Raw genomic sequence first — 23,851 nt, 5'->3', positions numbered from 1 at the left:
GTCCTGATCAGAAATTAGGGACAATCACATCTAGATTATTATTTATTTATTTATTTATTTTTTACATTTGGAGCTGATTCCGAATCTGAGAGATTTATATTTCCTTCACTTTAGAGTGCCTCGTTGTCAGCCCTGAGTGCATCATGCAGAGACAGATGGAAGAGCGAGGAAGAAAGGGATTTCCTTTCAAAAAGTCCCACTTGACAGTTAGCATGTGAGCAGTCGCTTTGGACTGGAGTAGCCGCTTTAGAGCGCCTTGTTGTCGGCTGTGAGTGGGCGCCCGTAGTCAGGAATCGGGAAATGGCTAATTGGACATCATTTAGACATTTTTACTTCAGGATTGACTCGCTTTTGTTGCAACGGTTTTGACTTAATTGACTCTGCGTCGACACGTTTTAATGGGACAGTCAATTCACACTGTAATCTAAGATGCGCTGACGACTTATCGTGCCGTGTCATTTTTTTCGGTGTCATCCCAGGAAAATATGCTCTCAAATATTTTCGAGAAAGTTAAGAGGAGGACTCACTTTTGCGAGGTACTGTAAATTCGTAATAGTCTGTCACAGGCGACTGCGCTCGCCGGGAAGACGTCGCGCAGTCACAAAAAGTCCCACATCATCCGTCAGTGTTACCATTTATTCCGACATCAAACCCCCGGACGCAGCGTGGCCTGATGGTACGCTTCCAACAACCCCCCCCACCCCCAAAACGTTGCTACTTGTTTTGAGGAAATACTTTCTGGAAGAGTTGGCGCGGGCGGCGGCCATCACATGCTCCGTGACGCACTCGTTTTGACAAACATGATGGAGGACACAGAGTGGCCTTGCTCTTGAGAACCCGAAGTGTGCGTCTTTGTCTTCTCCACGCTTGCCCGTTAAGCACCTCCTCCTCCTCTCGTGCTCGTTTTCTCTCCTCCTGTCTTGCCCTCCCGCCTGCCATGCACTTTCCTCACCTTCGAAACGTTCGGCCTTCGCCGCTCGGCCGCGACATGTCGGCCAAGGGTAGTGGACGACTCCATCACCCGAGCGGGCGTGTTATGCGGCAAGTGTCGGGAAAAGCCGAGGCCGCCTGGCATCTTTTTTTTTTCTTGCGTCGTCTTCGTCACCGAATTCATACACAAGAGTTCCGACTAACGGCACCAGCTACTTAATTTTTCTGACATTCTGGTCAATGGTATGCTTTGTAATTTAATGTCAACTCTTTGTGTCCAAAGCACGGTGCAGAAAGGCACGCTTGCTGGCGAATGGCTTGAATTAATCCACAAAAAAGAAGAAAAGAAAAATGTGTACATGTTGTACACTGTTGAATAACATTTTATTGACCGCCTTGGTCACATGTACACTTAACTGCGCATTAAGTGTACAAGTGTACATACCATAACTAACAGTTAAGTCATCCACAATACAAATACAATGACCAGAAATAATCCACAAAATTATTTCTTTACAGTCACTGTCATGTTTCGGTTTGTGACCAACAGGTGGCACTGTAGGGCTCCCCCCTGCAGCTGCACACCCGTCGGTCGTTATGTCGTTAGCTGTTTAAAAGGACTCCCGCCCGAACATTCATTGTCGTGTCATTGGTGCTCTTTGCTACTGTCATGTTTGTTTGTTTGCTGCTGCTGTCAGGTTTGTTTTGGTCACGGTTCTGTTTTAGCTTGAGTTGTGATTTTTGTTTGCTACTTTGGACTGTGTTTGTTTTGGATTTAGTATTCTCTGTTTTAATACAATTTGTCAAATACACCCTGCTCCTCCCTCCTGCCTGCTTTTTGGGTCCACCACCACCTGTAAATGTCAAATGATTAACTCATTCAGTACCAGCCAATTCTGGCCCAAGTCTGAAAAGACGTTTAAAAACGTCTTTGGGAGTGAATGAGTTAATATTAGAGCTCCTCCCGCCCGTCATTCGCGATAACCTTGAACAATCGTGATAAATCTGTGCTTGAAATCATCCACAAAGTCAAAAAGTACACTCGTTCGCACCCAGGCATAATACGCATGTTTAGAATGCAATTCCGCCTGTTAACAATTTTTTTATTGATGACCGCCGTCTTGCGCAATCGAACTGAACGGAGTGACTCGAAATAACCCACAAAGGCAAGAGAATCCAAATCACATTTTTAGCACGTATGGCATGTGATCACTCACATTAACGCGTCGATTTTGCCCATCTGCCCACCGGTAGAAAATCAGCAGGACTTCAAGCGTTCAAGTTATGCGCAGGCACGCGGCCGTCCGCTCGGGATTGTGGGTAATTGCCTTCGGCCGCCTCTCGATTTTAATTAAGTGCGCGTCAACGCCCGCCCAAGACCGAGTCAAGCTGCGCACCAAGGTATTAATTAACAATAAGCGCATCTCCGAACAAATCGGTGAGAGTAATTGTCGCGCGGTGCATGATGGGAACACGCTGACACGTTGGCCGTAAGTGTCATTAATCATGTCGGCCAATCAGGAGGCAGTACAGTTGACTTCCCTCTCAGGGACATGTTACGGAGAATGGACTTTTCTTCATGGCTTGTTAGCCAATATTGGACTCGCTGGAGTCCATGTCATTTACGTAACCATCCCCACCTGTGACTCGGCACATATTTGATTGAACATGTTGCTGCCTGCGCCACATGCACAAATCAGCACTTTAATTGACAAGTCTGTGAAGTGCTGCTTCCACGAGTGAAAAATTTCTCGACCTTGACGATTCGGATTGTGCATCTCTTCAACAAAAGACAATTCGATATGTATCGCGATACGCGGGGTGGCGAGACACTGAGGGCGGTTTGATTTTAAAGCGCAGCAGTTCGGTTCGATTCAGCGTGATTTCGATTCGATATGGTACGGCTCAGTTTGAGAGGGTATGATGCAATGAGCGTATTGTTGTGATTTTACATACAAATGAATGAATTTGCCAGCACTGTAAATGTTGCATTTACTTAAAAATATATATATTAAAATCTGCTATTTTGCATGTCATTTTTTTTCCCCACTTAACAGCAGCCGACAAGACCAAGAATCCATTTTTTTAGTACCCCGCTGACATACCGAAACGTGCATTTATTCTCCAGTTAACCTATTAGTGATGTAAATTAGCCTGTTCCAGCGGCGTTCAATTAATATTCAATGAGCTCAAATTCCTCATGAATTCAACATGGAGGTCCCGGCGCTTCATTTGCATGCGCGTCGCCTCGAATTGATGCGTTGGCGCCGCAGCCTCGCTCACTGCTCTCGCTCGCTTGCTCGTGCTCTCTCTCTCTCTCCTCTTCGTCCTCCTCCTCCTCCTGCTCCTCTTAGTCCCGAGCAGCGCGTCCTTTCCTCACCTTCCTCATCAGTGGAGCTCTTTCTTCTTCTTCTTCTTCTTTCTCAGCTGCCACCCACCGGTTGCTGCCACACGGGGGGTATATCTTGTTTTTTTTTTTTTGCCCCCCCCACCCCCCCTTTTTTTTTCTTTTCCTGCCACTGCTGCTTCATCAATATGACCACAGCCAAGGACGGCAACGCGCTCAAAGCGGCTCAGCAGCAAGAGCAGGTAGTGGCAAAAAAATAAATAAATCAGCTGGCGTGGAAGAACCATCGCAGCCTGTTCGGGGCAGAAAGTGCGCGTCACCTTGCTGCAGAGTCGAATGAACTTCATGTGCGGATTCTGTCCACTGCGTTGTGTTTTATGCGTGTGTGTGTGTGTGCGTGTGTGTAACCAGTGGCACGATTGATGGTGTTTTAGTTGCGTTTGCACATTTGCACGGTCATCAACTCAAACATCATGTGACTTTCTCCTTGGTGGCAAAAAAAAAAAAAAAAAAAAGGGCTCGCATGTCAATGTTCTTTCAGTCGGTCTTTTGTTTGGAAGGCTGAACTGTTGGGTAATCCGAAAGGATAGAATCAGATTTAATTGGGAATTTACGGCAGAGAAGTGGACGCCGATTGGCACGTCAGAATAAGAAACCAAATTAAAGAATGGAATGACAAGACAGCAGCGTATGGGGCAAAAGTGTGCAACGTGTTATAACCATGACATGCGGATGTCGGCGCGGGAGTAAACGTGGAGACAAAGCAGCAAAAAAAAAAAAAAACTGTCGATTTATCAAGTCAAGACCGAAACAAACCTCACGTTTGAGTGACAGGTACACAGCAGTACGTAACGACATCCTGTGTCATGCCAAGAATCGCAGCGTTGCAGAGCAAAAACTATTCATCGGCGAAGTCGCAAATTAAATCGACTCCGGCGCGACTAAATATCGGCTGTGGAGTGACGCTTCGAAAAAAAAAACAGTTAGGAATGAAACGCTACCAAATCAAGTGATGTACTGGAACCAATTAACAAAAGTGATGTTCTGGATTTTTTTTTTTTTCCTAGCTTGTGCCGAAAGGTGTAAGTGCAAAAATGTCAGGAAAAGCCTACTAAAACAGCTGACCATGATTGACAAACACTCCAAATTGTGTTGAGTCACATTTAACATCAGCTTGATTGTGATTGGTTAATTCTGTACGCAGCCTGGTTTCAAGACAGTGTTCACACCGCATTGTGTTTTGGGGAAGCAAAAAAAAAAATTTGGTTGGATTGGTTATCAGTGGGGATAACAAATCGCGAAAAACCAGCCAATTGAAAAAGAATGTGTCGACTTCTTTTTACGCCGACAGTAAAGAAAAAAATGGGCGCTTTGTGATCAGCTGTCGTCCATGACGAATCTCCCAGTTGAGCAAGTCTGCGAAGCGCGCGTGTGAGGACACAAATGGCGAGCGGCAGCAAAGCGGCGCCCGCCGCCTCTACGTGAGGTCCTGTCGCATTGTCCTGATGGATGGCAGGAAGGTGTGCGACATGTGCTGGCTGAGAACAGAGCGACAGAGGCCAGCCGGGCGCAGATAGCGTCGGTCTGCCGCTAATCAGCCGCTCGCAGGAGGCCGCGGCGGCAAGTCGGGAAGCCAATTGACGCATGTTTTTGCTGCTTTTTCCATTCCTTCCAGATGTGGTGGAGAATTTAAGTGCCGTTTGTCTTGTCATTCTTTTGTTGTTGTTCTCAGGTGAGTGGTTAGCACGTCTGCCCTCACAGTTTTGAGGTTGAGGGTTGGATTGTTGGCTGTTTATTCGTTTACGTGCACTGAGTGCCGTGATGGTATATGAGGGGAAAAAAAAAAAGATTGAAGCTCTTGAATGCCACTGCACATTTGAAGTCGATGGAAAAAGTCCTCCTGGGCTTCATGCTATCAAACGATGCAAAACCGCTGTTGACATGCTGACTGCTCACTTTGATAGTCGCCATATTCGAAGGCACTGATGTTTGAACACAAAAGCTGGAGCAACTCGTTTGCATATATTCTTTATCCTCTCTGAATACTGACAGCGTTGTATTACTTGCTTATAGTGGTCGTGTGTTGTTCTCCATTTGTATCTGCATTACTTGACAGCGTTATGCTACCTCCTGGTGGTCAAGGGGAGTACACCAGAAGGAGCGGCACCATGAATTGGCCTGCAGCATTAAATAATCAACAAACGGTTTCATTCTTGGCATTCTGTTTAATAATGTTATTACTCCACTTTTTTATAAAGTATATCAGCGTACTATTTATCCTTTTTTAAAAACAAGCAATGGAGGCTGGGGGAGAAAATGATGGGGGACATTTTCTCCCCCGGCCTCCATTCTGGAATGACCAACTGACACACTCCCATTAGGCTTATCTGTAGCACAATAAGTGGCTTGAAACACATGCCAATGACACGTGGGCCTCTGTTGTTGCCATAGCAACCACTGATCACCTTCACTTTGATAGTTTAAAAGGTGCCTCATTAATTTTTTTCTCTATCAATGCATCGATCAGAGGCTGGATTGTAGCAGTCGGATTTTTGTTGTTGTTGTGTGGGGTCATTTCGCTTTTTGGTAAAAGTGTCAGAATTTGTTTAAATTGCTTTTTTTTTAATGGTTACATTAAATGTGCTGCGGGTCACCAAAGAAACAAATTCAAATATCTAGCAGTGTTGGGGATGAAGGCAATTGTTATTAGGGGTAATACAGCATGAGTGATGATATTTAAAGGAGCCCTGAAGAAATACGACACATCACGTGTGGAAATTGTTTTCACGATCCTCAGCGAGCTCCGAGACGAGTCTTGCGGCTCGTTGGTATTCCGCTACTTCTCACAGCTATCGGTGGCTCAGCGCATCGTTTAAAGTCGGATCACAGCGCCGAGCGTTTAATGAGGAGGACTCGGGCTTCGCCGTCTATGGCGACGCCTCCACTGACGCCTCCGCCGACCCGAGCCCAATAATCTGCCTTTTGCCGCTTCACCGCCGAGCGGCCTAAGGAGGCTCTTAGACAAGCGTGAGAGCATCTGCGGCCCCCAGAATGAAAGGAAGGGAAAGCACCGTCTTTATCCACTTTGTTCAGTTTTTTTTTTTTTTTTTTTAAAGTGGGCAAACTGCACATTTAGTCTGAAACCCTCCATCAGCCACCGGAAACAACAATGAGGTGCTCAAGTTGCGGTGCAGCTGGTACACCGTCACTATTAGTGGGGGATCGGGACGGAGCCCTGCCGCGAATAACAAAATAATGCCTGTAATCGATTTCCAATTATATATTCTTTGTCCTCTGCAAGGAGCTGAGCCTTCCATGCTGTCGCAATGTCCTCGACCAGGTTATGTTCGCAGTATGTCTGTCTTATACTGCCCTCCAGTGGTCAAGTTGAGAAGCGGCAATATTTATGCTAAATTTGACAAAATTCTTTTTTTGTCATTCTTGACAGTATTTTAAGTACAATATTAATCACATCAACAAAAATGTGATGTTAATTTTTTTTTTGGGGGGGTGGCGGAACGGATTAATGGCATCTCCATTCGTTTCAATGGGGAAAGATTGAACTGGTAAAATAAAATGGACTTCAAATTAAAGTCCGTCCTTATTTGAAATTTCATTTTTCCATAGCCACTTGGCAGAGCAGAAACTCACGCACGCAGCCAAGGATCTCTAATTTCCGCTAATGACCCAGGCTAAACTCAAGCAAAGATTGTGATTTTGCAGAAGCGCGAAAATTGGAGATCGGCGAGGCTGGCAGTGAAACAGATATATTTGTGAATTTAGAGAGCTGTTCATTGACTGTCGTCACAAATAAAAGCTGTGCAGTTACTATCTGATACCGTGGCAGTTTTTTTTTTTGTGCTGAGACGAGACAAAAAAAAATCTCACAGGCATTAATCAGTGGCGTTTTAGTGCCGCTGCCACTTCCTCGTGATGAAGCACTAATGTGACAGGGCAAGGAAAACCGCTGATGTTTTTTTGTGGTTGTTGTTCGTTTTATAGCTGTTGATCGCATGATCACTCTTGAATTGGTGTGGGCATGGGATATAGGGAAGGGGGTGGGGGGGTGGGGGGGTGTGTCATGGCCTGAAAAGATCAGTGACTATGCTGCAGGTTGTTTTTGTGTCGCATAGGCTCGATCGGAATCGGTGATTCATTTGTTTTGTTATCATTGTAAAACTGTAACCTGTCGAGACGGTGTTTTGGAAGTGACATCTTCACATATTCACTGACTGCGCTTGCAGGTGTAAAATTGTGTGAACCAGGGTATTATCGAAACCGCCTCATCGAAGTCATTTTGAACAGTTGAAAAACTTACATGTAGCATTTTTCACAAAATCGGAATCGCAGTAGCTTTATTGGGGCGCCACCACATCCCATTTTGCAGGTGCGCCATAATAATGGAAGGGCGAGGGGTTGGCGGAGGAAGCCAATGTCAGCCAACGTGCTGAACACGGCCGGCAGCACTCCACATCATCACGCCTAGTGTAAACCGCGATCGGCATACAAATGAGCCAATGCCCGCCGCGTTCCTGTGGAATCTCGCGGATCAACTCAATTATGAGTTGAGACTCGACTGTCATCTTGTCGCATTTGATCACAGCAACGTGTTTCCTTTTTATTTCCTGTGAGTCATTCCAGAGGCAGCAGTGGGGCGGGGGGGGGGGGGGGGTAGCGGGTCACCTGCACGGCCTAGATGATGCACTTTTCAGAGATATAATTGGCCTCCTGTTTCTGCTCCCGTCCTTGACTGATAAAGACACTAATGCTCGCAGCGTGCCGATTATCAAGCGGCCGACGTCGAGGATTGGTTGTTGTCAGCGCTTAAATGCTTCTTAGGCTGTGATTTAAATGCGATGATTAATATTCAGTCAGTAAAATGCTCGCATAATCCCAACTAGCTAATAGCGCCCACGTTTAAACATACTGGTAAAAATGCTGCGATACCATGACACCCGAGACCAGTCTTTCTACTATCCTGTCCGTGCTGACGATATTTTGATTTGTTTGTTGTATTCGAGTGAAACATGCGCCATGTCATTTGAAATTCATTTAATAATAATAGCTTCAAAGGCAATTTGGAAGGATAAACTGGATTCAAACCCTAGCTCTCATTTGAAACAAAGTATATTTTGAGGCAGAAACCTGGTTGCAATTCCTGATTAGTACCTTAGTCTTTCTTTTAACCCTAATTTCAAGTCATAATACTTCTTTCGCGAGCTAATCCTGTCTCGAAACCATAACGTAGTAATGAAATCTTGAATCCTGAAATCTTCATAACAACCCTAACTCCGGTTTCAAAATCATTGCTTGAAAACCCAACCCTGTCTGAAAACCCTACATTAAGAAGCTCACCTGTGTTTGAAGCATTTGCTTGGAGCTCATTAAAAAAAAAAGAAAATTTGCTTCCAAATCCAATTCGAAACTCTACACATTGTTTCAAAACCTAATTTTCAATGCTAACCCGGTTTGAATCCTTCCAGTTAAACGGTAATCCAGTCTTGCATCCGTAACCTTTAGCTCGAGTCCTAATAATCACCCGGTTCCACAGCTGCAGAAGCTGCTCGTCTAATTGAATCGTTCCATATAGTCACCCCCCCACCCGCCGCAACCTCGCCATGAGCCAGCCGGGAACAACCGAGCAGGTTAATTGGCCACTGGCTCGATGCCGGCGCCCGATTGGCCGAGGCTGCTGTTATTTGTGGACACGGATTGTGATTACCGTGGTCATGTTTGACTGACGACTTTGTCCTCCATGTTTTTGTTGTTGTTACCCCCCCCCCCCCCCCCGACTAATTGGTGTGGCAACAGATTCAGAAGCATCGCACTGAGTGGCTCAGGTGCTCGCTGCCTCGCCTCGCCGCTCCCGCTGACATTTATCGCCCGAAAGCCTCCCTGTTATTGTACTGCGCTCGTTCTTCTCACATGGGGATAACGAAGGCGCTCGGAATTGACCGGATTTTAAAATGTGACAGCAGGGGCGGGAAAGTGGGCGGCATGCCACGATGGCGCCCACCCCCCTCGCACCACCATCCCGTCTCCCCCAACCTTCGGCACACAGTCTTCTGTCATGTTTCCGAAACCCAAAATTGACTTCTCATCTGTATTCCTGGCCGCAGCCTTGTTTCCATGGCGATGCTGCAGATGAAAGCCGCTAACTATTGTCGTGATTGTTGTGCTTGTATGATACAGTCCCGAAGACAGACAAAGAAGACTTGACTGTGACTCGGTAAACTGCAGTAACTTGTTGGTGTTTTGCAGATGATAAAGAATACATTCCCAATGTGAGAATCCAATATTCGTTGCATGAAGGGTTTTATCACCCGAACGATCAATGCTATTTGTTAACCTGGCTACGTGGATTACAATTGCAATTAGAAAATGGTTGGGTGGATGTACATGTGAAGTGCAGGTATTACTTTTGCCCACTTGGGCCTCTGGGACTTGCATCGCACTTTCTCTCTCTCTCCCTCCCTCTCTCTCTCTCCTCCTCCCCCGCCTCCACCGTTGGATTTCCTCGAATAAACCCCACGAAGCGGCGTGACTAAATCCTCTTGTGAAGGGTTTCATTTTCCCTCCTGTCGGTCGGCGGTGGCAATTAGTGTCCCCGCAGTGCAGCGCTTTGCACTCTTGAGATTATTATCTCGGCGCTGTTCATCCTGTGGGGTTAGGGGGCTTCTTCACTGTCCTATCACGTAGTGTACAGGTATATAGGAAATAAATCCCTCGTTTCTCTGCAGAGCAAAAGAAGAGAAAGGCGTCCCTCAGGATTTTTACCACCCGTTCTGTGACTGACCTTTTCATTCCCGAGCCGCTCCCTCAAATAGAATGCCGGGCGGAGCTAATCTAACGACGAGCTAATCTGCCACGAAATTTTAGCCCCCCCCCCCACGACCCTGGATGAGCTCGACGCTGAGCCGGACACGAGCGAATGTGAGGAATCAATGGCAAACACAAACTCCAAGTGCAGTATTGATCCAGCTAACCTCACGGCAGCGGGCTTGTGATTTTGATCATTTGCGCATGCAAACGCGAAACTGAACCCCAGACTTCCTGGCTTTGTGGATCATTTTGAGTTTGTGTGTTTGTTTTCTATTTTATGACAATTGACAAGAGAATTGATCATTGTATGGCGCGCACAGTCTGCTGGGTCAAAATAATTAACCTAACCTTGTTTAAAAGTAACCCAATGTGCTCCAAATCCACAGCAGCGAGTGGCCTAGTCAACCAACCCGCCGGCATTTATTTTATTCTTTACTGTGTCAGAAATGAGTTATTTAGGTTTTTTTACACAGCGGCGGCAGCAGCTCGCTGAATTGGCTCGATGCAGTGAAAGTGATTTTCTTTGTGACGGCGTCCCGCAGCTCGCCGGGTGAACTCGTGAAGGTTCCAATCAACGCGCTTGTCGGCGCCGGCCCGCATATCACAACACGGCCACTGTTTTACTGGCCCGGGAAACTCTTATTGCACAATAATGGCACGCGCCAGCCAGCAGGTGCCTGAATAAAGCTGCTAATAGAGCAATTATTCTCCAACAAAAGGTCACCTCGGGCATGACGACGGGCCCGGAAATCAATAAAGCTCCCAATTACTCCGGCCCTAAGCCCCGGGGCGCCGCAATTTGGTCGCCGGCTGCCAGATGTCCGCAAGCAGATCGCCTTTCTGTACTCTTTGTGATGACATCATAGATTTTATTTCACTCCTCCTTTCTTGGCCATTATGAAAAATGCATGATGGCGCTCGCCCATTGATCATGTGACTGCTTGTGTCTCTAAAGTCTGGCTCAGCAACTAGCGTAGTTTCCGCACTATAAGGTGCATCTTCAATGAATGGCCTATTTTAAAACAAATTTTCATATATCCATATAACCACATTTTAAGGCGCATAGAAGAGAAGCTATAATTATGGCTGCGGTTACGTTATGCATCCACTAGATGGAGCGACGCTAAAGGAAATACAATACAATACAGCTTTATTTATATCGCGCTTTCACAACCGCTTGCAGCTGTAACGAAGCGCTTTCGAGAAATGGAAGTTTTAAGTCTGTGAATCCTGACGTCGTAGCGATTTAATTACCCTGAGAGTGTAAAATTAGGCGGTATCAAATGCTCTGTCAGACGACTGCTTCAACCAGCTATTAAGAGTGTCGAGCATGGCGTTGCGCTCAGGTTCAGGACTCGGCTATATTTGCGCACAATTAATCGCCATCCGATCTTATGTAGCAGACGGTTATGATAAATTTCCATTTTTTTGTGCAGTCTCTTCTGACAATATGATGGAAAATAATGAGCCACATGCTTCTTTCACCAGCTGATTACCCGATCACGTGAAGACGCCCCTTCGGCCAAATTTCCCTGTTTTGTTCTTGTAGTCGCTTGTATCTCTCGTCTTACGCTTCGTGACAAGAGAACCATCATTATTTACGCCACCTTCGTGAAAGATTTTCTATCGGATAAGGAGCTGACAAAGCGACATTGACAGACTCGGCTTCCAGTCACGGGCAGACGCTATCGACTCAACAAAAACCTCGTTAGGCAGCTTTTCTCCGCCGCGTATTGATCGAGTGTTCCCTCGCGTCCGCACGACAGCAGTGGCCATCCACCGCTTTCATGGAGAGAATGTTTTACTTTCACGCCGGCTGCATGCGCGCCGTCCCTCGTGAGCGTCACGTCTCTGAACTTTCGGCCTGCTCGCCGTCTGACAGCGTACTTGACGGCTCTCGGGGAAGAGAACATTTCCTGTGGGTGGTGGCGGCGAGGTTGAAGAAGGCAGAGGGGAAAAAAAAGAACTTTAAAAACTTCAGTTCTGTACAATTTTATGTTCGGTGAGTAAGCCCTTTCCGTAGGAATGATTCTAAAGGTCAAAATTAGTTCCTATATAAAGGCTCCCATTTATTTTCGGCTCAGCGTGAAATTCTAACTCACCCCAAAGGCCAAACTTTTGTACATATTGATTAGAATCTTCCTGTTCGGAGACGTTGTGCTTGGTTGTTCAACCTCTTGATCTCAAGTTGTTGCTCTGTGTGTGTGTGTGTGTGTGTGTCTTATTCTGTTGGGCTTGACAGCAGCGTTCGATACAGTGAACCGCAAAACTCTGTTGGCTCGTTTAGCAGGCAGCACTTTTTTTGTCAGCCACTTTGCACCACTTTACGGTGTTCCACAAGGTTCCGTTTTGGGGCCCTGCTCAATTCATTGAATGTGCTACCCCTGGGTGCCATCTTAAGACAGCATTTCTTTGGCTTCTCATGGTAATCTAGAGGGAGAGAAATACCAACACGTTCGTTGAAAGCGTGTCCCGCCATAGTGAGAACTTATGACGCAATTCACGGCAAATGTAAAAAATGCCACACTTGGGCCATGCGGGGAATCAGCATCACTCACAGTGCTGGTTAGCGCATGTGCGCATCCGCAACAGGAAGTCGGGCACCAGGTGATGTTTGTTTCTTTGTTTTTGGATGCTTGTTCATCCATCAATGGAGAGAAAATGTCTTCTCATAAGTATCTGAGTTTTTTCCATCCGGAGAGCACTTCAATCAACCATAATGGCGGCGATAAGCGTTTGAGTGTCTCTTCTTTTCATGTGGATGTTCATATTTTGTTTGAGGAGGTGATTTAAAAAAGAAAAGAGAACAGCCGGCCAGAATACATTAAGCCAAGCAAACATCAGCAAGGGGTGGCTTTTTATGAGACCCCTGCGCCCAGAAATGTTAGTATGCTGCCGCACACCATTTCAGGGAAGTGTGCGCGTTTTGTGTGTGCGTGTGTGTATTATTTCCGTGACAGCAATTTATTTTTGGCGGTAGCGGCGAGACGGCGGCGCGTCACAGAATGAAGTGGGAAGATGATAAGAACAAAAGAAGTTACTTTTCAATTCTTCATGGTCACGATGCTGTGCCGCAACAAGGAGAATACCAAAAACAATCTATCCTTCTTACAGTCACTGGGCTTGATTTTTTTTTTTTTTTGGTCTTATATAGAAGTCTGTCCAAAATTGAAAGCAAAGTGTCTACTGTTGCGAGGGCTGTGTCAAATTGTTGACCCGGAAGTGTTTGCGCGTCTATGCGAATGATTAGTCAGATAATGAGCGTTAAATAAAAACGCTTAAGCAGTCAGCCAACAAAGACCATCTCAGCAGTGCATCAATGCCTTTGTAGTTACGTCATTGCCGTCCAAGCACAAAGAGAGTTTGCAAACTCGGGCGCTGGTGCGGATAGACAAACCCTCCCAGATTAGCTTAGCACTAGCTAGCTGGTAGGATAGAACACGGATTGATTTAAAACTATACCAAAAGCGCAAAGAAAATAAAAAACTGCCGCTGGCCAGCTTATGGTGAAAGACCCTGGAGGGTAAAATAATATTTTAAAATACAGTTTTGTTGCGTCTCATTCCTGGGAAAACTGGAAATTTGACTTCAAGCTGGATCCCCCAAAGCTATTTTTCCAATACCGGTGTTGCGTCTCATAGGAAATCACTTGCAACGCAGAAAACGATAGCCTACGTGGTCTCCTGTTCTTTCTCGAAGATCCCCCTCGCACCCAGGCGCAAATCCACAGGCCGGCGAGCGCGGCAATCCATCATGGCGGCCGTTTAATGTAACGATGAAGGCAAATCTGCGTTTGTGCGAATCACATTTGCCGAGACGTCGCCTCTCTCTTTGCGCTCGCTGACGGCATCGTCGGAACTGCTGGGAAATGTGATGAAACGGGCGGAAAGGCTCTCGCGCATTGTTCCGGTTTTTGTCGACAAGATGAATGTGCGCAGAATGGCAAAGAAGAGGGCGTGTGTGCGTGTCGCTTTGCGTGGTTATCAAGATCAGGTGTAATCCATACGGCTGTACCTCTCAGTGGACCCGACGTGCTGCTTTTCAAGCAAGAGAATCAAATTCAAATCATGATCATAATTTGGTTTAAAAAAAACAATTGTGGTATTTGTTCTTGCATTTTTTTTGGGGGTGGGGGGGTGGAGTTTTTGTATTAAGCGTGGACTTTGTAGCGCTCCGGTGACAAATCCTTGTTCCGCAATTTGCATACAAGCTAGCGTGCAACCCGCTGCTTGTTATTTATAGACGAGCACAAAGAAGCCCAATAAATGTCAATAATCAGCACCGAGCTGCTGCTGTTACGCTCTGCACACACCCCATAATGATGCCAAAGTAGTGTAGCTCCTCGACAATCCCTTCGCCCCCCCACCACCCACACCCACTAACCCACACACACTTTTCTTTTCTGCCTGTCATGTACACACTCATCGCATTCACTCGCTGTAAATGACAACATTGGCAAAGTGACTCACATTCTCTCTTGTGGGATTTTCCAGTCAAATGGAAAGAAGCTTTGTTCCCGAAGCAGTAGATCAGCACATAATTACTGCTGAATCGAATTCGGGGTGTGTTTGTGCGCGCATGTGGTGACGGTAGAGACGACTGAGCTTCTTGATTGCACCTCCAACCGTTTAACTAAATTTTTATTAATTTTTTTGGTGTTCCTTCCGGTTTAATTTGGCTTACGATTCATTTTCATCATAACAGGCTGGTCCCGCTCCATTGGTTAACGGCTCCTCTGTCTCCTTTTCAATTAAGGCGCGGAGGCTACGAGTGGTGCTCTAAACCAATTTAGGATCTTCACCATCATCATCCAACAAGGGTTTGGGCTCCAGATCCTTTCAGGCCCACTAAATTATCATAGCTAATGGCTTTGGTGTAGTTACAGTAAGATTTCAAAAGTTCTTGACAGTTGCAACTTTGGTTTTGGGGTTGTCTTAGCCAAAGCTTGCACTCTGGAATGTGCTTTACCGCCAGTTGGAACACAACACAAACAGAATTTACGAAATGCTTTGGATATATGCTCACTCAACCAGAAACACATTTTTTGAGGGGGGTGGGGCATATGAAAGGGGAGGAGCTTCATTCAGACAGCCAATAGGTGCATTCAGATTTTCGCAATTTGCAGCTTGAGTACATATACCACCTTCCATTTCGCTGTGGACAATTTCTCCTCTTAGTATTTGAGGGATGTTATGTTCATGTCGCATTAAACATTTTTTAAATTTTTAATACAAAATTGTACCAAACGGTCAGGGCAACGTGCTATATCAGGGGTGTCAAACTCCTTTTTGTCGCGGGCCACATTGTAGTTCCGGTTTCCCATGGTGGGCCGTAATGAATTTTGGGGAAACCATATCAATGTTTTCAATTGATGGATAACTAGTTTTAAAGTCTGAGGTCAAAAAATAATCACTGTTATTGTTGATTACGAATGACAATTTGAAATTTTGGTTCAGACTTTAGCAAGCATCATTGAACTTTACATGCTTGATTTGCTCTCACGGGCAACATAAAATGATGTGGCGGGCCAGATCTGGCCCCAGGGCCTTGACTTTGACACCTGTGTTCTGTATGATGCCCTCCCATTTTTGCAAGGTGGTCAAGGTTGTTTTTAACCACAAGCCCCTGGACCAACACCATCCCGCTTCCTCGACTGGCCTCATCTGCTGCGACGCGTTCACTGCGCAGATGTGTCACAGGTTGCGTTCGTTTGCCAAATCTGTCGGCAGCCCGTGCGCGCATCATTAGGTAAATTCATCTTCCTCCTCTTCCTCCTCCCACCGCCACCGTTGTTTTTCTGCTTGAAATCCACGAGGCGGCAACTGTTTGCACCCACCCCCACCCCGTCCCCCCACGCGCCCCCTTTACTGTGCCTTCTCTGAATCATCTAGTTCGCTCCCGAGCGATTGTCTTGGAGTCACTCGTCTCTTATTTCCAACACACTGCTCCTTTCAATTTTCTGTCATCCTGTCTTCATCTCGGTGCAAATTGCACTCTGATTGACTCCCACAATGCACCTCTCTTCCTTCCCCTCCTCCCCTCTTCCACTTTGCAGGAATTGGTGGGTAGCAACCCGCCGCAGAGGAACTGGAAGGGAATAGCGATCGCCCTCCTTGTCATTCTGGTCATCTGCTCGCTGATCGTCACCTCCGTCATCCTGTTGACGCCAGGTACGCCGCACAGAACGCCCACCTTGGGGTGGGGTGAGGATAGAGGGGGGGGGGGGGGTCATCGGTTCGCGACTCATTTTGCGCAGACGTGGCCATTAGCTTGCCAATAAACCAACGATCGCTTTTGGCCAAGGTGGCTCATAAAAGTCCGAACATCAAAGGGAATCCTTCTCGCACGGCTAGCCAGTAAGCTAAGGTTGACCTTGAAACGTGTGTTTTGGCCTTCACGAGTTCACTGAGCTCGATAACTTCACAGAGGAGATCACATCATTGCAAAATGACTCCTAAACTTTGTCCAAAGAAATCCAGCTCAAATTTGACGTATTTCCAAACTGGTATGTTATTTTTATTTTTTTAACAGAGCGCAGTGGTTTGGAAATTGCGCATCTGGGAGAAACACACACTGAGATAATCCTTGAAAATTCAGTGCTGCTCGGGTAAGGTCTCGGATTTAATTAATAAGTCACTTCCTGTCTTTGGCGCTTCCACTTCCACTTCCAGATGAGGCGCTTTGTATGGTATTGAAAATGAGGTCAGTGAGCGATAGCATTGGCGTATATGAACTGCTGACGCCGCCCCCATTTTGAGATAAAGGGTTGAACCTTAGCCACGGAAAGGGATTTCTTCTTTGCTATTTATAAAAACGAAGTCATCTGTCCAAGTCGGCGGTTTAATCCGTACATCTGGTTATCGTAAATGACAAAAAAAAAAAAAGCGTCATTTATCCTTCGAACCTCACCATCTGACATGACTCGCCTTGAAAGATAATCTCTCGGTGGCGAGCAGCAGCAGCCGCCATTAACTCATTCAGTACCTGACAATTCTGGACCAAGTCTGAAAAGACGTTTAAAAACGTCTTTGGGAGTGAATGAGTTAAAGGTGTTTGTCTTTCCGTTAAGACGTCGCTGAGGATTAGCGGGTGCGCGTCCATCTGTTAGATGCAATATGACACACAAACTCACACACATTGTTACACAAACACACACCGCCGCCGTCACAATGCACCTTTTGGATTTTCCTGTCTGACGCCTTGCTACACTCATATCTTTGTGTCATTGCACCAAGATGAGTTACTGCTCGCCTGTCCTCATAAACTCCTGAAAACTTTCAACCCTGATAGTGCATTTGGCGTCACACTATGTTGGTTTTATCACTCAAGATGCTCTTTGATGTTTTGGGGGCTCTCGCTCCAAAGCCAAAAGGCTGAAATGAAACACGATTCAATGGGTTTTAGGAGGCAATCGCACTCGATGCTCCGCTGTGGAGAAAACATTTCTGGAGGAACCCCAAAATATCACATTCCATTACAATAAACCTGCATCATAACCCACTGAGCACATAGTTAATATGAAATAGTCAACACAGCTTGTATACTGGAGCGAGCTGTTGTGGTGGAAAATCTCAATGATGCCATCTGTGAGCTTGCAAGTTTGAGCCAGTCTTGTTTTTGAGGGCTACTATCTCGTCAATGTGGGTCATACCATTAATGGTCCTGCTTTTGGTAACTTAAAATTGGACTTGCAGCTTGGGTCCTGACCCTAATTTATCCTGTACATACTAAAGTTGTTTATATGTATTATTTTTTTAATGCATGCAAATTTGCTCCTCCCATACCAGATCGCTTTTTACAGTTCTCACTCGCAACCCCAGAAGAATCGATTGGAATTATGAAAATAAAAGCTATAGTACTTTTACATTTTTGGATAATGCGTGTTGGACCACGGCCCGGCCGACATGCTAACTCCGATTTTTTTTCTGCATTGTTTGGCAGTTGGGACAAAAAAATGTTACATTATTACTGGCATACAAAGACATTGTGGTGTCTTCATGGAAAGTTAAAATCAGAAAGTGTTGTTCTGTAAACAATGTCATTTACTTACTTCAACGTAAAAATACGATCGATAACCGGAGTAGATTTCAAACTTTTGGCCCGGCCCTCCACAAAATATTCTGCTTCTCATCTGGCCCCCCCGGGGGGGGGGGGGGAATAATTGCACACCCCGGTCCTATACGGTCACAGTTATTAAAGTTTGAGAATCCATGCAAAATATGGTCGTTTCAACTCTGCTGAATCGGCTCCTTTCAGATCATGTTTTTGCTTTTTGCCGTCTGCAAACATTTTGAGCCGAAGTGTAGCCACCTGTGTAATTAGCAACTTTCTCGCAAGCCTCTCCCTCCTTCGCCTCCTCCGTCTTTCAACACGCTCCGGCGTAAAAGACTTGAGACGAAATGTTGCCTCGTCCGCGCCAACTGCGGTTAAGCTGACGGATTCCCACCGATACCACGCCAACTTTGATCGCAAAGTGCTGCTATGCCTTGTCTTGCCAGGAGATTCCTCGCGGGTGGAAATAAATCCCAGCCAAATGTGTTTTAAAGAGAAAAGCAGCCAAAGGTTAATCACGTCTTCCAGTCTCGTGCGTGTGTGGAAGCGATGTCGAATGAAAATGCAGACGAAATGAAGAGTTTGCGGTAGCTGTGGCGGCTCATGCTTCCTGTGTGTGTAAACTTTGAACACTTGCAGCCCGCAGGTACCTGTTGAAGATTCAGGCGGCAATCCAGACAGTAAAATATTCATGCTCATGTCCCCCCGCGCTGAAAATGTTTGTTTCTCTGCGTTTATAGGTGAAGATGACCGTCTGGCTCTCAAGGGCAAAGTTAGCATCGAGGACCTTTTCCGAAAAGATTTCAGGATCCGTGACCCCAAAGCTCGATGGATCAGCAGTAAGTACGCTAATGCTTTCACGTAACGGTCCTTTTTACGAGCCGCATGTCGAGCCTGCCGAATCTTAACGGACTGCAAGATTTGGAGGGCATTTGCATCTGGACCCCAAATTGTGGTTCTTTTGGCCGTGCGAACATATCAGACACACATCAACACATCAGAAGGGAAAAGGGGGCTGCTTCAGTGGTTTGCATAATTGGGATTTTCGTCCTGAGGGCGAAGCCTCCCTCTTGGTTTCGAGTGCAGCGATGTGTTGAGAAATCATTGCCAGTTTTTTGGAAGCATTTGACATCTAATTGTGGACGGTAAAGGCCGGTTCTACCCCCCCCCCCCTCCCGCAACCGTAACGCCCAACTCCGAAAAGGTTTTGAGCATCGCCTGTTGTCAGCCTGAAATTGCGTCTTTAACGCCTGATCAATTCTCATTCTTGTCCTCGTAAAAATCAGCACCGAAACATTTGACGTCCATCCCCCGCCCCCACCCCACCTTTTTTCTTTCCTGCAAATCACATGCAATCTTGTGGTAGGCGGATCGTCCGAGATAGACGCTCACTTGTAAATCAAATCAGCCAGTTTCTCCTGATTGAGGGGACAGCAAGAAAGTGCCTTGAGGGTCCAGAAGTGCGCTTCAAAAATATCTTTACGTATACCGACTGTTTCATTTGGTCTTGCCATTCCGAAGTTCAATTTGGGGAAGAATGCTTTTAAACCAAAGTCTTTGCATTCCAAACGGCATGTCGTTTGTCGCGTGGCGTAATGCTGCCCAAGAAATACGTCAAACACGGTTGCGAAACAATAAAGCGGGCATGCCCGAGTGTCTTCTATTTGCGGCGGCCGGCCATCTCGTCCGTCGTGGAACTCGGCTGTGCGTTTGCATCCGAGCCGTTTCTTCTGCACGTCCAATTACCTGCGAGCGCCGAACTCGTATTTTCTCCCGCAAGAGGCGGCCCGCTATTGCCGCAATAAATAAACCATGGCGCAAACACTCACTTGGCTGCAGGGGACCGGCGGCGAGGAGGCGGAAATTATAGACTTGATTTTCCTCCGCGCTAAAAGCGCCACCGGGCATCACTACGCCCGGACGTGATGGGATAACGAGGCTGATTTTCTTTTTAACCGACGCGGTGGAGGGTCGCGCGATTATAAGCGGCCCCACCGATTGGCTCTCGTATTGTTCCCCATTTGCGGCCCATCCGACGCGCTGATGAGCGCCGTGATTGTTGGGCCTCGTTGGTGTGATCGCGACCTCTGTTCGCCGTATGTTGCGGAGGCACGAGACGCCTCCCAGGCGACCCGTTTTTTTTTTTTTTTTTTTTTTTGGCGCCACCGCAAATGCGAATCCATCGTGCTCCAGCGGGCTTCGCGGAGAACAAAGTGCTCTTAACACATCTGGAGCCCGACATCTGTTCCGTGTCGAGCTGAACAGAAGCCGCGCGGCAGGCGGGCTGAACCGTACGCGATCTTATTATCTCCGCTGGCGATTAAATATGTTGTCGCCGAGAGTCAAGCGGTGCAAAATCGTCGGGTGGCAGTTTCAGCGAAGGATTCGGCGAAGAACAAAATGTCGGGCTAATTCAGGGGTCGGCAACCCAAAATGTTGAAAGAGCCATATAGGACAAAAAACGTCCACAAACGCACCCATAGAATTTATTTTGTAATTTCCTCGCTTGATTTTTTTTGTTTTGGTGCATTTTTTTTGTTTTTCATAATGTCAGTGAAGTGATCATTAATTTCCGTTTTTCGGAGGCTGTCTTTGAACGCCTCTCGAGTCGAACGAGAAGAGAGAAAGCACGGAGTCGCACGCAGACGTGCGTGTCGAGACTGTTAAAAGCATAAATAAAGTGTGCGTTTTAAAAAACCAACACCAAAGCTCTCCTTTTTCGGAGCTGCAACATGTATCTATATTTGAGCTATATTAGCCTACTATCAAAATCTTTTTCCATTTTCAAAATTTTTTATAAAGCTCCAGGGAGCCACTAAATGTCGCTAAAGAGCCGCATGCGGCTCTGGAGCCGCGTGTTGCCGACCCTCGGGCTAATTTGAACAGCTTTAAGTTGGGAACTTAACGTCCAACGTAATCTTTGATGATCCAGGTGGACGTTAACTACCCGTTCACTGCCGTGGATGTTTCTATTTGTCAACTGGACGGCACCATTTATTGCCAACGATGTCGAATACATTCATGGAGTATGTTTTGCGTTAGGTAGGCATGGGAGAGGGTCTCGCCGGCTTGTGGGTGCAGGAAGTCTGCTTTGAAACCGGCCGGCGGTGAGTAATTTGAGCAGTGAAACATTTTCTGTCGCGCTGTCAGCGCATACATAGCGCCCCACGCGCACACGCAGATGTAGCCCCCAGCGGATTATTTGGCCTCGTTCTAACCCCCACCACCTGGCCTCCTTTTTTTTTTTTTTTTTTTTTGGGCATTCGCAGCTTCCACTGATAAGGGCTGAAAATGGAATTATCAGAGCGGCGACCGTCGTTCGGCCGCCGCTTTTTATGTTTTCCTTATCACGATTAAGACGCTAAATGAAGTGATCGCGCCACTCGATCATCACGCAGTGTAAAACGTCGAGATGATAAAATAATGAATTTGCGCTTCATCCGTTCCTCGCCAAACAAGCACTCGAATGCTTTTTATGGTCGCTATCGCAAAAGAATAAGATATACCTTGCGTTCTTGCGACCGCTGCTTCTTCGGAAATGAGGTGTCCAATTAGCCGTTTATTGTTTTTGGGTCAAATAAGTTCCAACGCGAGGCACACTAACAACATCCCGCTAATGATGATCATTTTGTTTAAACGGGATGTTATGGAAACTATGCGTGTTAATTGCTTGAATCTAAACATGCTCTCAAGTGTGAAATTAGACAGCCAAGTAAATATTTGGTTAGCTGCTCCTGTTTAAAAAAAAAAAAAAAAGTGTTTATACAAACTGCTCACATTTTGACCCCACTCTGACTCTTAACATTTTAGCGATTCTCTTATTAGTTTTTTTCTTGATCACAATGATTTATCAACAGTGTACGACGTGTTAGCATGTTAGCATTCACGCTCATCAAGTTCCACGGGTTTGAAAAGTCTTGATATTCAGGCAGCCGCAGAGCAAGGGCGGGAAGCCGCTTCGTCTCGAAGAGAATGAATTATAGACGCGCAAAAGGTCAATTTGAATAATAGAGAAGCAAGGGTTTTTTTTGATGTCTTATCGGGCAGCGGAGACATCGCAGGGACGTTTGAGATAAGGCGACAAGGACTTTTACAGCTGCTGCAAGTTTCCGTGGCGAGAACGGGATTATCGCTTGTTATCACAGATCGCCGGATAAAGAAATAAAAATTAAAAACAGTTCCAGGAAGCTGTCGTTGCTCGTAGACGATGTCATGTCGTTTATTTTTGGTTGATCACACGGTATGTCATCGTAATCGCTTGCCAAAAGGGGACATACTGTGGGAAATTATTTTATGTATTTATGTCTCCAGAATGTGTGATTAAATAGCAAAGTACTCTCGACTCTTCTTTCACCAGAAAAAAAATGATTGTTTTTAGCTTTTTCCATTCTTTAGTCATTGGGTTTCTGACCAAAAAGTGGAGAAAACAACCTTTGCATAAAAATCGAAATGGCGAGCAGAACAGTGACACGAATATAAACCAAATATTATTCTACAAATCAAAAAACGCCGTGAAAGATACCGCCACCTACAGGAATATTTTGGCTACGACAATAATTACAAACCTGAATTACACACTAAAGTACAGGGGAAAAAAAAAAGAATATCGCCGTGATGCCTGAAATTCCAGCTCGCCGCCATCCGCGTGGCGAGCCAGCAAGCGAGCGTGTGCTTCGGCCATCATTATAAATCTCCTGCGCAGTCAGGTGATTGCAGTTCAGGGACGTCGCATTATCAACATTATTCTGTCGCCGCCAAGGTGAAAGCCAAACCCCCGTGGGACGCCTCGCTGGGACTGGAGCAGCTGCTCGCCATTTGAATACGGCAAGCGAGAGCCGTTTAGTGCCGCACTTAGCCAGCTGCGGATCCCACAATGCAATGTTGACTTTGACAGTGTCCCGTAACCACGATGCGTGTTTTGTCCTTGTAGCTCATGACGCAAGTGAAGCCCGACCATGAAGAGTTGAAAAACTGCAGGCAATTGATAACCTCCGCTTTCAAAGTAAGGAGTAAGGCTTTAAAGTCGGGTTAGGACCTGACTTTTGACACCCTACTACAAGCTTCTTTCCAAGGTACTTAGGCCTTCGACAGATTTGTGACACCTGAAAGGGGTTTCAGGACGGCAATCGCAAAAAATAGCAACATTGTTGAGTTTATCAGCAATCAGCTGAGGATAAGTTGAACAGAACAACAACAACAACAAAAAAACACATTGATCTTATTGACTTTCTTTTCGTTTACCCGCTACACAAGTAACGACGCGAGTGTCACCTCTTAATGGCTTTGCGCAACGGGCCATTCTCTTGCCAATGAGACAGAGCTAATTAGCACAAACATTAAGTGTTAAGCGCGCGGTGCTGATTTAGTGTTGTGGAGCAAGCGCGTTAGTCAAAGGTGGCACCGAAATATTCCGTCTTATAAATGCCCATTAAGAGACGAAAAATGGCCTTTCTTTTGATAGCTGTCAATAGGCGTATTTTATTTTTTTTAAATACAAACGTAAGAATAGGAAAAGCATCAGTGGGCCTCTCAAATTCAGCGCTACGCTAGCTACTAAGAACAAAGATGTTACCCTTGCGCATGCCATCCTCCATAGCCGTTTCTGCCCCTTAGCTTTTGACTTTACCAGTTTTCAGAAGTGCTTTTTAACCGTCAAAAAACAAAAACAAAATATTAACTAAAGTTAGTGAGTTAGTAGGC

At 46.0% G+C, this 23,851-nt stretch overlaps 1 protein-coding gene across 3 annotated transcripts in view; it reads left to right on the top strand.

The window, feature by feature from the left end:
* Positions 1-23,851, top strand: part of LOC147187015 (A-type potassium channel modulatory protein DPP6-like) — an 83,685-nt gene that overhangs the window by 39,076 nt on the left and 20,758 nt on the right. For 2 of the 3 annotated variants that reach the window (XM_086101992.1, XM_086101991.1), the window contains exons 2-3: positions 16,155-16,269; positions 18,892-18,990. In XM_086101992.1, the coding sequence (XP_085958118.1) occupies positions 16,155-16,269; positions 18,892-18,990 (214 nt within the window). Of the gene's footprint in view, positions 1-3,141; positions 3,520-16,154; positions 16,270-18,891; positions 18,991-23,851 lie in introns of those variants that run through there. The other variant, XM_086101990.1, reaches the window with a different exon arrangement.

Source organism: Hippocampus guttulatus, chromosome 21 (assembly GCF_054856545.1).
Source record: "Hippocampus guttulatus isolate MCC_2025c chromosome 21, RoL_Hgut_1.0, whole genome shotgun sequence".
Taxonomy (NCBI): Eukaryota; Metazoa; Chordata; class Actinopteri; order Syngnathiformes; family Syngnathidae; genus Hippocampus; species Hippocampus guttulatus.
Note: the sequence above shows the minus strand (reverse complement) of the source record. Positions and strands in the feature narration are given on the sequence as shown.